This window comes from Sarcophilus harrisii, chromosome 2 (genome assembly GCF_902635505.1).
Source record: "Sarcophilus harrisii chromosome 2, mSarHar1.11, whole genome shotgun sequence".
NCBI lineage: Eukaryota > Metazoa > Chordata > Mammalia > Dasyuromorphia > Dasyuridae > Sarcophilus > Sarcophilus harrisii.
The window spans coordinates 492,590,394-492,606,304 of record NC_045427.1 but is presented as its reverse complement, the minus strand read 5'-3'; the positions used below and the strand labels follow the sequence as shown (position 1 = coordinate 492,606,304).

General features: G+C 34.8%; 1 gene segment (V, D, J or C); it reads right to left on the bottom strand.

The window, feature by feature from the left end:
- Positions 1 to 468: 468 nt before the first annotated feature.
- LOC116421803 lies at positions 469 to 14,721 on the bottom strand. The segment is given in 2 exon segments: positions 469 to 1,325; positions 14,610 to 14,721. Coding segments are annotated over 2 exon segments (339 nt in total).
- Positions 14,722 to 15,911: the final 1,190 nt, after the last annotated feature.

Genomic DNA, 15,911 nt, shown 5'->3' with positions numbered 1-15,911 from the left:
TTTAGGTCTAAAAGGGAAAAGATAAAGATTAAAGATTTTAAAAAAATAAAGATTTTCACCTTTTGAGCAGATACAAAATTGGAGAGAACATATTGTATATTTTTGACTCATCTATTCTCAGAAGTGAAATTGTCATGACTTTTTTCCCCCTACAGTAGCATTGAGACAGCCTAGAGCTTTGGGTAAAATGCTAGATCTGTATATGAATCTGACACATCAGCTCCTATCCTGACTTTACTTCTTTATGTCCTCAGCTACTTTCCAGGTAGTGAGTATGTATACACTTGTACATACATGTATATAGTTATATACTTATACACACAGTTTATAGCATTATATATATTATATATATAGCATTAATATATATTTCTATATAAAATATGTAGTATTAATAGGTTTAAATCTAAATATAAACATTCACAGATACATATAATAACACATATATTTTGCATATCCATAATGCTCTTAAGTGCTCCCACTATATAGTATATATGTGTATATGTGATATAAAAATATGTAACATTAGTAGATTCCAGTCCAAAGTTATACATATATATTTATGCATATTATAGATCACATATTCACAATACAAATTACATACATATTCCTACTATATAGTGGTATACATGTGTATGCATATGTAATATGTAATGTGATATATAAATATGTAGTAGGTTCAAATACAAACACACATTCCTATGTACACATATATACTCTGTCTGCTAGTACATGGAGGAGACTAGAAATGCACTAGCAAGGGATTATATAACAATGCCCTTGAAATGGGTAAGAGGTTCAAACTATGATTCGCAAGATGAATTAACAAACTATACGGAGCCAACCAAGTCCCCAGTGAGAGCTCCTGGGAAACAGAGGGAGGCAGAATACACATATATTTTAAAGCCCTCAGTGTGAACCTGGAAGAATGAACCTAAAATAACCACTGGTAGAATGCCATCATGTGCTCCCTGGCAGGATGGCTGCCTGCCTTCCAGGTGCAGGGTTTGTGCACAGTCTGCAGGTGCCTGGGGATCACTGTGCTTCCACGCCGCAGAAGTAGGTGCCCGAGTCTCCAGGCTGGGAGGCCGTGATGTACAAGATGCTGAGTCGCTCATTCCGGTTGACTGTGCATTTTAATCTTCCTCTCACTTTCTCCCCAGAAGCAATGGAAAACAAGGAGGTGAAGCCTTCCCCAAATTCCTGTTTGAACCATTGGAGCCCTTGGAAAGCACTGTCTGAGTAACTACAGTTGAAAGCAGTGCTCTTTCCCTCCTGGAGCTTCAAGGACTGAGGACTCTGCTGCACTGTCTGTTTACCGCTCACCCCTGTGCAAAATACAAGGCCAGGAATGAGTTACACTGTTCCTTTTATTTCTGTGACACATCAGGTAAATCCCATGTGAAACAGATTTTATCTCCCCCCTCAGCCTTGTTTCCTGAGACCCCCATTTCCATTTGTCGTTTCCTGAGACTCCCCATCTCCTCCAACTCACAGCTCTGTTGAAGACATAGGATCATGAACAAAACTCCCACTAGTTTTCCCATTCTTTCTTCTGCTAAGGTTAATGAACATTCAGTTCCAGGGTCAAGAGACACTACAATAAAGGAAAGCTTTCTGAATTCTAAATGTTTCTAGCTCTCCTTTTCTTCCAGGAAATACAAGTTATTGCAGCAAAACAGCCAATCAAAGATGGGAGCCTATCCCCTTATGCATTTCATGAAGTCCCATTCACAGATACCCAGGGCATTCAACTGAAGGCATTTCTGGCTATAGCAATACTGCCCTCCTTGGGCTAAATATTTAACTGCTACAGCTACAAGAAAATATTCGATCAGGATGGGTTTTCCAAATAACTTTGGGGACAAAGAGGTTCTTTCATTACTCTTCTTTCATTCAAAAAACATTTATTAAAGTATTATACCAGGCAGCAAGATAAAAAGATGAAAAATGACATTGTCTCTTCTCTTACCTTGCTCTTTAAGGTTAGCAAAGGACTTTTCCTATGTTATCTCATTTATGCCTCAGAGCAATGTTAGGAAGTAAGTAATAAAGATATTATTAAGAGAAACAACTTGTTCCTGCTCACACAGCTAGAAAGTATCAGAGGCTAGAAATGAACCTAAATCTTCTTGAAGTCTACCTATTGCACTTTGCTATTTCCTACCTTGCTTTGGTAGGCTGGCCATTTGTTTTTATTTGTTTGTTTTATAGGTTGGTTATTTGTTTTTACTTATTTATTTATTTTTGTTTTGTTTTGTAGATTGGTTATTTGGTTTTATTTATTTGTTAGTTTGTTTATTTTGTAGGCTGCTTTTTATCTATTTGTTTGTTTTGTAGGTTGGTTATTTGGATGACAAACAAGCTTAGATAATGTAAAGTATAATTAGAGCAGCCATGAGAAATAAGTCTTAGGCTATGGTCAATTTGAGGAAGGAACAATCACTTTTATCTATATAAGGGAGAGAAGTTTAAAAAGAAGATTTTATGGAGAATTTGTGTCCTGAAAAAAGGAATTTCCAACTCAGAAGAAAAAATAAAAGAGGGATTCCCAAAAGATGATAAAGTTCTCTACATGTTCCATTTTGCTGTTAATATTATACCAATCACATCAAAAACTTCAGAGCTTGCTGAGATCAATAATCACTCGAAAGAGTTTGACCTAATTATCCACAAAGAAAAATTAAGTAAAGGAAGAATAACAATTTTGCGGACTCTGACATGGAGTTGTCTGGATTGCCCATAAAGATGGTCCATCTATGCACTGTATCCAGAATCAAACAAGAATAGGAGAGCAGGACATGTTGGTATTTGGGAAATTAGATAGTACTCTTAATTATCTTGAGCTTCCTAAAACAAAGTTCCATCTTTGTTTTATTTTTCCAGTCATGTTATATGATTACAAAGAATAGGATATCCAAAACTTCAAAGAATTAAGTTGTAGGTCAGCCAGAGACCATGAAGAGTCAGGAGGTGAACGTGCATCATATTACCAATGAGAATCATTTAAGAGAAGCTGCAGAAAGGCATAAAGGACATCGAGAAATGGGTGACTAAAAGAATTAAAAGAGGTAAATCAATCATGTAAGAAGGTAGTCTATGAACTTTTTGCCATGTGCCCTGAATATATCTATATTTCCTTAGAGATATATTGTATATTTGACCATACTCCCAACCAAGCCTTGGATGTTTTGCCTGCTTTGGAGTTTGCAAGAGGAGGTAAGACTCCTAACTGGTAAAGAAAATGATCCATTGCATCCTTTCACTCCAGATCTCCCCTTCTTCATTAATCTCTCCAGCACAACATGTTGCCTTTGAATATATCATGGTAATACTCCTTATTGGGTTTTTTTGAGCCTACATTTGAGCCTTCATTTACAATTTCTCTAACTGTCTCTCTCTTACACTTACCCTCAAGAATTTCATTATTTAAGTTACAAACTCCTCTAGCAAACTTCCTTCTTAATTCTTCAATCCTCTTAACCCTAACAACCTCCTTCTTTTTCACTTCATTATAACCATCAAAACATGGTCCCATCTTAGAACTTGTTGTATTGTATAACTGAGTCACCTCCAAGATCCAGAGCTATGAAACTCTTCAGATACATTTGTACCCTAATGATTCTCTTAATCCATTAGACATATTCTCCCTTTGCTTATCTCCAATCTAAGTCTTCATCTCATGAACTGACATTTTAATGTTATAGTATAGCTGCTACCATAGAATCCCCTTTTACCCAGAATTTCCACTATCTCTAAGATATGTCTTATATTTACCCCAAACTGAAGCCAAACCAAATGGAGTTCTACAAATCTGCTATAGGACTGCTGAAAGAAAAAAATCATGAAATTCATCTATTTTACTTACTTCAAATTAATGATAAATGATCTTACTTGAACTCTCATTGAAACACAAACACACACACACACACACACACACACCTCAATGCTTTTTTTTTTACCTTCCTAGAATCCTCTACTCATTTCCCATATTGATTCTTTTAAAACTGTTCAGCTCACCTCATACCAAAAATAGCAAATAATTTAGACTCCTGTTTTCTGAGAATCCTGTCTGTTGACATAAACTTACTAAATCCTTCTCCTTCATTTCCCAGATCTCAAAATCGTTATTTTTTTTCCTTCTCTCTATTTTTCTCTGGCAAAGAATTCTCTGTTTCCTTTTACCTAATCTCTCTCTATAAACTTTTGATACAATACCTTTCATCTCTTCCAGAACTTTGTTCTGTTCTCTCAGTCATTCTTTCTGTATCTCTGTCTCTTTCTCTGTCTTTTTAACTATCTCTCTCTCTGTCTTTCTCTCACCTCTCTCTCAGCTCTGTTTTTTTCTCTTTCTGTTGCTCTGGCTCTGTTTATTTACCTCTCTCTGTTTCTGTCTGTCTTTCCGTCATTCTCATATTCAATCTCGACCTTATCACTATCTCCTTCCATTTAACTACAGCTAGGTTCAGCCTTCCCTAAAAATAAAAAAGGACTTCCGTATACACATTGTACCCTATCCTCCTTTCCTTTTCTTTTTCACTGTCTAAATTCTTGATTTTACTTAGTATTCATGGGGTAAGAAATACAAACAGATCTTCAAGGAGTTAATTAACAGCTTCACAGATGCACCAAAAGTGGTTTTGTATATCTAAGTAAATCTTTAATTTACACATAAACACTAGTCTAATTATTGTAACTTGGAATCATTTTACAATAAGAAAATGATAGCCACCCAAAAACATTTGCACTAGAAAACACACTGAGAGTGAAATTCATTATCACAAATTAAAGTTCTTGACTATAAAGTGAACTGATAATGTTAAGTTAAAAGAGTACAATTCCTGGTATGGACAAAAACAATTTACTGAATCTTTAATAATTTAGACTAGGAAGAGAATTCATAGCTAAATATGAGATAGAGGTAATCATAGAAGATAAAATGTATAATTCAGTTATTATGTTTTAAAAAGCCTTTGTAAACGCAAAACAAATGCAGCTAGTATTAGAAGGAAGTCATTAATTAGGGGAAAAGATCTTTGTGGCACTTTTTTCTGATAAATATCTAATATCCAAGACAGATAAGAAACTGAAACAAATATAGTTGAAAAATAGCCATTCCCCAACAGAGAGATGGTCAAATGATATGAACAGTCCTCAAATGGAGAAGTGAGAGCTATCAACAACAATCTAAGAACCTTCCAAACTTTAATAAGAAAAATAAAAATCAAACCAGTCAATCAAACCTTATATTCAACAAAACTGGCAAAGAAATCAAAAGACAGGGATAATCAATGTTGGATGGATTGTGGAAAGATGGGTACATTAATTCATTGTTCATGGAGTTATGAATTGGTACACTATTATGGAAAGTGATTTAGAATTATGTAAAGAGAGTGGCTAGAATTTCTATATCCTTTGATCCAGAGACTCCTATGCCTGAGACATATCCAAGGATATCAGTGACAAAAAGAAAGACCCCCCTCTATGCCAAAATATTTCTTGCAGCATTTTAATATAAAAAAACTAAAAACAAAGCTGATGCCTATTGATAAGGAAATGGCTAAAGAAATTGTTGCATATGAACATGATAGAATATTACTATGTTGTAAGAGATAATGCATACAGAGAAGCATGGAAAGATTTATATAAACTGATATAAACTGAAGCAGTGTCTACTTCAAAATGCAGAGTGTCTACAACAATATAAATGGAAACAATGATGATAAAACAATATTAATCAAAATAATCAAAACTGAATGTCATGAAATTATGATGGCTAAGCAAGATCTAAAAAAAAATTGCAAGAAAATGACTTTCCACCATTTCTTTGCAAATAGGGAGACTATTAGTATAGAATGCTACAAATAACATAATTTTTAATATGTTGATTAACTTTGCTGATTTAATATATATTATACATCGACACACCTCCACACACCCACACACACATATACACACACACATATATATTCCCTTATTATAGGGAAAGACAGAATTAGGAAGAGGAAAAAATACATTAAAAATTGCAGGTAATGTAAAAATAAAGATGTTTAAAACTATTTTTAAAATAAATTTACTTTATTCTTCACTTTTTTCTATTCTGACGTATAAATTCTCTCCTTCCTGCCTACCCTTTTCCCCACCCATTGAGAAGACAAGAAATAAGATAGCAATTATACATATGAAAATATGCCAAAAAAAAACATATTAGCCATGGTGGGGGGAAGAAAAATAAAAGGAGGGGAAAATTATACTTCAATTTGCATTCAGACTCTATCAGTTCTCTTTCTGAAGGTGGATAGCATTTTTTCATCATAAGTTCTTTAGAACTGTTTTGAATCATGTATTAATTAGAATAGCTAAATCATTTACAATTGATATTCCTTGTAATATTATTGTTACTGTGTACAATATTCTCCTAGTTCAGTTCAGTTCACTTTCATCAGTTTGTATAAGTCTTCTTAAATTTTTTCTGAAATCAATCTGCTTGTCATTTCCTATATCACAATGGTATTCCATTAAGATAATATATATATATATATATATTTATATATATATATATACAACATTTTCAGACTTTACCCAAGTGATGGGCATAATCTCAATTTCTAATTCCTTGACACTACACAAAAAAAAGAGCTGCTATAAATATTTTTCTACATAGGTGCTTTTCCTTTTTTATTTGTTCTCTTTAGGATATAGCCCTAGTAATTATATTTCTTGGTCAAAAAAATTGGAATATTTTAGAGTGTTTTTCATATGACTTTGATTTATTCTTCTGAAAACTGCCTATTCATATCCTTTGACCATTTATAATAATACAATTAATTTTAAAAAAAAATTTAAATTTAATACTTCCAATAAGTTTTAGGAAATGCAAGATTTTAAAACACAATCATGGTGCCCTCATGCTTCATATATTATGAATATTATGAATAATCATCATAAATTTAATTTACTTGAATCTTATTCTCCACCTCAGGTCAGCAAATATGGCTAGAATTCTATCCACAGATGCCTGGGAAGCACTGTCTAATCCAAAAGTAGGTTTCTATGCTAGAAGTTAGTAATGTACAGAGATGGATGACATTTCTTTCTAATGATCTTAATTTTCCTTTCTGTTCTTCCAGTGCAATCATGACAAAGAGGGGGACAAAGCCTTCACAGAGATTCTTTCCGTAGAGCATGAGTTCTTCACATCAAATTATCAATTGCATTCTGATATGGTGCCTTCTTCTTCCTGGAGCCTCAGTATTCAAGGATTCTGTTTCATTGCATCCTCCCCTTGGCCAACAAGAGAACAGTTGACATAGGTGATACTCATTAAGACATCACAGTAAATGCCTTCCAAACCTATGATCTTATGTCCAGGAGTAGTTGCATAGAATCTGTTAACTCCTTCCATGAATTTGCTAATTTCCTTCTGTGACCATCCTCAATTCACAGAAAGCCTGAATCCATAGGCTCCCCGGGGAAGCTTTTTCCATGATTCTCTTGCCAGCTTCTGAGTATATACTCTTATCAAATCTTGAGATGTTTATATTTTTGTATCCAATCTGTTCTGGCAAAGATACTCAAAACCATCAGCTGCAAATCTCTATCTCCTAGTTCTGCACATAGAAGCTTGGCTCCCTGTGGCTCAGCCCACCCTAGGGTAGTGTCTCCCTCAGAAATGGCAGAAATATCATCTTTCACTTTTTCTTTGAATTTCTTTGAATATTTCTCTGAGGAGACATGAAAAAGAGAAAGACTCTTTTCTCTGGCTATATCCCTGCCTTCAAAGATTTCATATTCTATAGGGGATACAGAATGTACACAAAGAAATTATGCACAAATACATACAAAGAAATTTTGAAGTGGCAGAAATACTAAGGGGAGAGGGAGGGAGAATAACTCACATTTTAACTGTGCTTAAAGCAAGAGATATTAAGATGTAACTATAACAGTGCCATCTCTATTCTCTTTCAATGAATTAAACATTACTGAACTCCACCCAACCCCACCTACAATCCTTTCAAGTTTCCTGTGCATTTTTCCCCAATAATAACATCCAAGAGTATAGGATAAATTCTTTACCAAATCAAAATATAAGTATGTTATACAGAGTGAATAATGTAATCTCTTTAATATTTACTTAGTATAATAATAGCTCTCTTCTCATTTCTTTATTTTCATTTTTATTCTTTAAAAAATACTACTTTTTATATTTGAATTTACTTATTATGTATAATTCAGGATTGTAGAAATAGCAGAAACTGAATGGTTTAGAAAGTTGGCTATATACTGCAAAACCATCTACCATTGGTAGAAGATGAATTTGCTGGTGGACAAAGAAATGACCTTTAGACCTAGGCAGCTAACCTGTCATTCAACCTTTTCAACTGTTTTTTTCATTACAGGCCTTTAAAGCAGAGTGAAAATGAATACTTTTGGGACATTTTGAAGTTGATTAATCAAGTAGAATTTTGAATAGGTTGGGGTTTCTGAAAGGCTTAATTCCAATTCCCCATGGCAACAAAAAGCCAGATAAAGGAATTTTTTTTCGGTTGGGTTCTATAACATATAGCTAGAGTCCTATCCACAAGTGCCTGGGAAGCCCAACTCTCATTTGCCACATTTTTGATTGCCTTCTGGATATCTTTGGGCCTTCAGTTGCTCACAGTTTCAAATGTTTGTCTCTCTAAGGTTCTTGGGCCTCTTTCAGGGGTGTGCGGGAACCAGTGTGAGGATTTATACCAAGGAATCAGCAAACTACAAATCAGGGCTTGATTTATTGTTTTGTTGATTTCTGGACTTGTAAAAAGTGATGGAGACAATGTTAATAATGCAAATTAGACAAATGTGTGTCTTAGAACATTTTTTTTCAGAGATCCAGTTGTTAAATATTTAACAGCATATGCCATAGGCAGAGTAATACAAGCTGTCCTTGATTATATTACTATTAAAAACAGAGTCTCTATTCTCTGTATCTAGACAATCAGAAACCAGAAATCAGATGGGCCTTGTATATATTCATGGCTTTTTAGTGATTATGAAAGATATTCAGGAGTTGGAAGCCCGGTCCCCATTCATTCATACATAGAAAAGTTAAATGCTCTTAGAATGTGAAAAGTGGGAAAGGCTCAGGTTAGCTTAACAAACTATGTCCATGTTCTGGCAAATAATTCAGGTCAGTTTAATAATACTCACCTCCTACAAGGCTCTGTACTTAAAAGTCAGGGTTACAAAGATAAAGTAAAATAACTCCTGCCTTCAAAGACCTCACATTCTATGGCGGATACATAATGTCCACAAAGAAATTATACATAGATATACACAAAATAATTCTAAGATGACAGGAACACTAACCAAAGGGAAAATAACTCATATTTTAACAGTGCTGAGAGCAAGAGAGACTAAGATGTGAGACCCAGCTCCTCCTCCCAAAGAGATTACTCTGTGTGCATTTTTTCATTCATTTATTTATTTATTCAATTATTTATTTGATTATTTATATATTTATTTTGAACAGAGAAGAAAAAAGCTACACTGTCTTTACTTATGATCCTTCTATTGATTCCACCATCCCTATATGATGTGGCTCCTCTGGTTAAATTTGTGACATTCTACCCTCATGAGAAAACAGCCCTAAGATACACGAACAAGAGATCAGAGAAGTTCAGCATAGAGCAGAGACAGAATGTTAGACTTGGAATCAGGAAGATTGGAATTCAAATTCACCCTCAGACACTCACTAGCTTTTTTACTCTAAGTAAATCACTTGCCCTCTCTTTGCTTCTTTTTTTTTCCACCAAAAAATGAAGATAATAATAGCACCTATCTCCCAGGGGTATTGTAGCAATAAAAATCAAATATTTGTAAAGCCTAGATGTGCTACATAAATGTTAGTTACTTTTTTTTTTTGCCATTCTATTGAAATTGATCATCTTGCTTTTTAACTTGTGGGAAAGGCCCTAGTTAGCCATCTTATTTCTCTCTGCATGAGAAAGCTTGACCTCACAAAAAAGAAAGACAAAAAATTCTTTCTATTAAGGAGTAACTTTGTAATTTGTGTGTATAAAGGAGAGTGGACTATTGAGGAAACAACACATGCATGAAAAGGTAATACAAAATAATTTTGGGGAAAAGCATTAACAATTTGGGGGAAGAGCGGGGAGAGATAAAGTTGGGTCTCAAGGCCAAGGTGAAGAGGATATGAATTCCAGGTATGAAGGATAACTTTTGCAAGGGCCTGGAGACAAGAGATAAAATCCCTTTTACAGAAAAAAACAAGTGGATAGGTTTGGCTAGAACATCACAAATGTGATAGAAAGTGATATGTAATTAGACTAGAAAGATAACCTGAAGCCCAGTCTATATACTATTACTAAACATTCCAGAACTTGCATTCATTCAAGTATGGAAAAATAAAAATAGAAAATTAATAGTGACAGAAACATGGTCTAAGTCCTTCATATAAGACTAATGACTTCTGAAGGTATTGGAATTGAAAGTTGTCCACCATTAGACTTCTCTTGTCCTTATGGACTAACAACCATATTCCTCTTTTTGATCACTTTTGAATGGGAAACACCAATTTTCCTAAACATTTGGTCATTGATGCAAATAGTCTCTTTCTGATTGCCTTTCAATAATATTAATATACCCAAATCTAACCTTCATATGTTGTTGGCATGATTCTACTATGAAAACCTAGGATGCAGATGGTGAAAGTATATAAGGAAACATCATAACCTGTTTCCCAGTATGCACCCATCATTGCATAGGCTTGTCTGTCTTATTGTTCTGTATAACACGAAAACCAGGACCAGATATCTTGAAATGGCTCAAGACTGAATCAAGGAAATATCATTTCTATCTTCTTGAAGTATCAGAGAGAGCATTTGGTTGGTGACCTTGTTCCTATATCTTGATCTTACAAGCCACTGTTTTGGCAATTACAGGTACCAGAATATGCTCTTGCCTATCAGGAAAATTGTAGTTATATGGGATGATAATAGCTACGTATCTGCCACTGGCCACTTTTTGATTGAACTAAAGGATCCAAATGTGACAGAAGATACCTGCAATAAAAAACAATCTTAAATTTGAGCCAGTTGCAACTATTATTGCCTCTTATCTCTTCTCTGACCCAGTGCTGATTCATAGCTCCATGGAAAGAAAACCAATGAACCAATAATTTGCATTATATAGTATTTAAAAAATTTTAAAGCATTTTCAAAAGGGAATTCTGGGAAGATGGCAGAGTAGGTGAGTAAATTTCAAGCTCCCCCAATTTCCTACACAAACAGAACTAATTTGTGCTTCAGAGAAAACATAGACTGGTGAAATACCAAGAAGACTTGAGGTAGAACAGGATTCCTTCTGGGACAATCTAAGAATATCCAAAAAAAGACTCTAGGCTGGGATGAACCAGATTGAAGTATAAACACCTACAGGCTATCTCCCCAAAAACACCAAGTTGGGCACTATCTGGGTTTGGTCTACAATTAAAATTGTATAAGACTTATCAGTAGTCACAATAAAAGACCACAGGTCCTAGAGTGATATATACTGGCAATCAAAAGAATTGGGCCAGTGACAAAAAAATATCATATCTAGCAAAATTATCTGTAATATTTAATGAGAAAAAGTGAACATTCAATGAATTTGTAAATTCTCAGGTCTATCAGCCAAACCCAATCAATAGAAATTTTAACATATAAGAGTCAATATTCAAGATCAGTTTCAAGGAACTTAAGATGAACAAATTGTTTATGTTTTTTACTGGAAATGTGTGCTACATATTTAAGATTGACATCAGCAATAGGGAGCTCAAAAGAAAGATTAAGGCAGAGTTTAGGTAAAAATATTAATTATGTAATGTGAAAAGAGGTGCAGAGGAAGAATAGATAGAGGCATTAGAAGGGTAGAAGGCCTCATAGTTGTAAAAACCTACTCACATCAGGAATGGGTTAAATAGATAATACTACATATATACCATGAAGGGTATAAGACTCCAAAATCTATAAAGAAATAAGGAGGGAAGGATGGGGAGAGGGAGGAGCAAAGAGTGGGGCAAGAAGACAAGGAAGGGATCCATGGATAGGGGGAAGTTAAATAATACCAAGGCAAGTTAAGGAGAAAAATTCAAGCAAAGAGTTAGCAGTGATAGGAAAGATATGTGTGTATGCATGTCTGTTTGGTGACAGGGATGTATGTGTGTGTGTGTGTGTGTGTGTCAATATCAATATATGTATATAGAAATATATCTTTGTTTAACTATAGCTTGCTTGAGGAGGTAGGGGAGTGAAATGGATAGAAAAAGAATAAAGTAAAAAAGTACACAGCAAAGAACAAAAGAACAACCTATGAAGAAGTAAAGAAAAGATGGACATTCATGAATATAATTTCTTCTACTATTATATATCCTTTCATGAACTGGTAATTTATTGTTATGCATTTTGAATCCTCCTTGATGTTCTGCTGGGCACATGACAATGTTCTATTATGTTTGTTTGGTTTATTTTTTCTTTTCTGTTTTTCTTTTTTTTAAATTCTTTTTTAAATAAAAAAGAAATTCTATACTCTAACCTTCGCTGTTTGAATAACAACAACAACAACAAAAACTTATTTCTTAATGGGTAGATAGATGCTCATCAATTGGAGGATGGCTGAATAAAGAATATATGAAAGTAACGGAACATTATTGTTCCATAAAAAGTGATGAACAGGGTGATTTTAGAAAAGCCTGGAAAGATTTACATGAACTGATGCTGAGTGAAGCAAATAGAACCATGAAAACATTGTCCATAATAACAAGAAGATTGTGTCATGATCAACTAGATAGATTTGGTTCTTCTCAGCAAATCAGTGATACAAGGCAATCCAAATAAATTTTAGATGGAAAACACTATCCACATCCAGAAAGAGACCTATGGAGACTGAATCTGGATCAACACACATTATGCTGACCTTTTTTTCTTCTTTGTTTTCTTTTTGCATATGTTTGTATCCTCAGGGCTTAGCACAGTGCCTAGCTCTTAGTCACCACTTAATAAATTATCTGTTATCTATCCTCTTCTAGCTAGCTAGCTATGAATGGTGTATTTGTGAATGAAGCATCTGTTCTGCCCCCAGAGCCATTATCCCTTTGGAGAAGGGCCAGCCATTCCCACTAACTACCAACCAATGGCCATTTACAAGCCAGGCAAATCAGCTGAAATGAAGAAACAAAAAAAGACAGACAGGCTTATATCAAGCAATCTAACACTAATTTTGACAGCCACTTCTCATGTCTGTTTGTCTATCCAAAGGTTTGCTGGAGGCACTTCAAACTGGCTCATCAGAGTTAATTGTTAAATTTTCACTGTGAACATGTATACCTAGGAAACTGCCAAATGCTACAAATTGGGGCTTAATATATTGTTTTACTGATTATCTAGACATAAGAAAGTGACAAAGAAAATGTTATTACTGTTAATGATAATGTTAATAATAAACTGAAAAGGGTGCTCATACCCCACCCTGAGGTCTGATTATTAAACATTTACCAACACAGCTCTCTCTATCCCTTTCTGTTCCTCCCTCTATTTCTCTTTCTCTGTCTCTCTGTCTCTCTCTCTCTCTCTCTCTCTCTCTCTCTCTCTCTCTCTCTCTCTCTTTCTCTCTCTCTCTCTCTCTTTCCCCCCTTTTTCACTGTTTTTAGCATGGTCTCAGGGAATCCAGGGTGATATTTCTGTGATTCAGACAGAAGCATTGCTCGTTTAGATTGCATAGCAGAACAGAAGATATGTGACTAAATTCTGTGAAATAGTCATGATACCAAAGTTCCCTCTTATTCCACTGAACCCTTTTTTCATTTCTTGTTATTGAGACTTCAAACACCACCTTGCTTCCATCTGCTGAAGATTATCAGGGCAATTTCTATGCTAAGGATTTCTGTCCTGGGAAGAACTGCCAGGAACAAGGGTGGTGACATTTCCAGAAACTATTTTCCTTAGAATAATCCTCTCCCCTCATTCTCCAGTGAGAGTACTCAACTCCAGAGTATCAGAAATGAGGGTATGTCTATGTTCCTAGGAATTTCCCCAGGATGTGATTGGGTCTTGGAGAATGAAGCTTCCCCTCTTAGGACTACTTCATGTCCTCTCTTAAGCCTGGAGGTTTATGTTCAGCTCTCCCTACATTGTCTGTCACAGTGTCATTCATGGTGCAATAGTATATAGCAGTGTCCTTCATTTGGATCAAATTAATTTTCAGTGGGAAAGAATTTTCTTCTTTAACCTTTTTATTCCAAAAATCATTTCTGGTTTTTTCTTCATCTTCTTTTGATTGTCTTAGGAGGAGCTGAAGAGCTTTGTTGGGGTATTGAACATACCAAAAAAGAAAGGGTAAGCCAGTTGTTCTAAATGTGCAGTTCAAATTCACTGATTTCCCTTCAGAGATGATAACAGGACCTTCTGTTTGGATTACTGAATTTCCATTGGCTCCTCCTGGAAAAACAAAAGCTTTTGCTGTTGTTGCAATGGCCTTGAAAAAAATATTCCCTATGGAAATTAAAGGTTAAATAAAAATTTGATATAGTAAGGGGGGAAGGAAGTGGTTCAAAAGACAAGTAAAAATATACTTACCAATTCTTAAGAAGGTTAAAATCACTAAGTGTAGCCAAAAATCCATGGTTAGTGTCTACTCTCCAAACCCTTGAATCTTGACTGTTTGCTATAAAGAAATGTTGTTATTTTCCCCAAGAGCCTCAATTTCTACCTAGAATTTGGAATGAAATGTATCTATGATGAAAAACAATGCCCTCATGTGGCAAATGACTTAATAGTAGAATGCATTTCTCAATCCCTTCCAATCTCTGGTCACCGACACATTCTCAAAGATTATGATGAGCATAAGAATATCAAAAAGACAGTTACTATTCCTAATATTTTTGGTCTCCAGAACACTTACCTTTGAGGAGAACCAGCATAATTGAAAGAATTCCTAATAACTCATTCTAGGTCATGTCTGTGTCTACAGTGACTTTTCCTTTAAATCAAATACATTGTAATGTCAAAAAGCCAAGCTCTAGGTCTTAGATTTTCAGAATTGTTTTTGTTTTTTCAAGAAGTTCCTCTAGAGTTTTAGTCTTTCTTATTTTATAAATGGGTAACTTGAGTTTCAGGAAGCTTATGTGATTTTTCCCAAGGTCATAAAGGTAGTCAGAATGAGACAACTCAAATCTTTTGACTCTAAATCTGGTATTCTTTCTACTACATCAAAACAATGTAAGAGAAGAGAAAAGACAGTGTAAAAATATTTCAAAGAGAAAGGGGTTTCACTGAAGCTTTTTTGGCATCTAAAGTAGTTGTATCAAGATATGAGAATAATTTCTTGTCCTCCAGAGATTTCTGAGACTATTTGCCAAACGGATGTGCTTATGAATGAACCCTGAGGTCAGTGTCCACACCAATGTCCAGGGAAACTGCTTCTTTGAAGGAGAAACCAGGCATCTCCATCAACTTCCAGCCACATCAGGCAAACCAGATTAGCAAAGGAACAAGGTTTCCTAAAGGAGAATCAGGAGGCTATAGATGCCAAACAACTCAAATCATTACCATCTGCTTGACTATCACCTATCCTCAGATTATGATGGGACCATCTAAAGAGCCCAGGAAAAGTAGTAACCTCCACACCACATCCCTTTCTTCTAGTTCAACATTCCAAAAATCATCATCCCAGAGAAATAACCTTTGTGAACATGCAATCTGACAATTATTTAGGGAATTATATAGCTTCTTTCTCCTCAAAAGCCACCGATTGAGACTGGGAAAGAAAAGCTTAGCACAAAAATTCTTGACACTGTTCAGCATTAGAAATAGAAATAGATACCAAAACATTTATAGAAACATTTATAGTAATATTATGATAGTAAATAATTGAGAAAC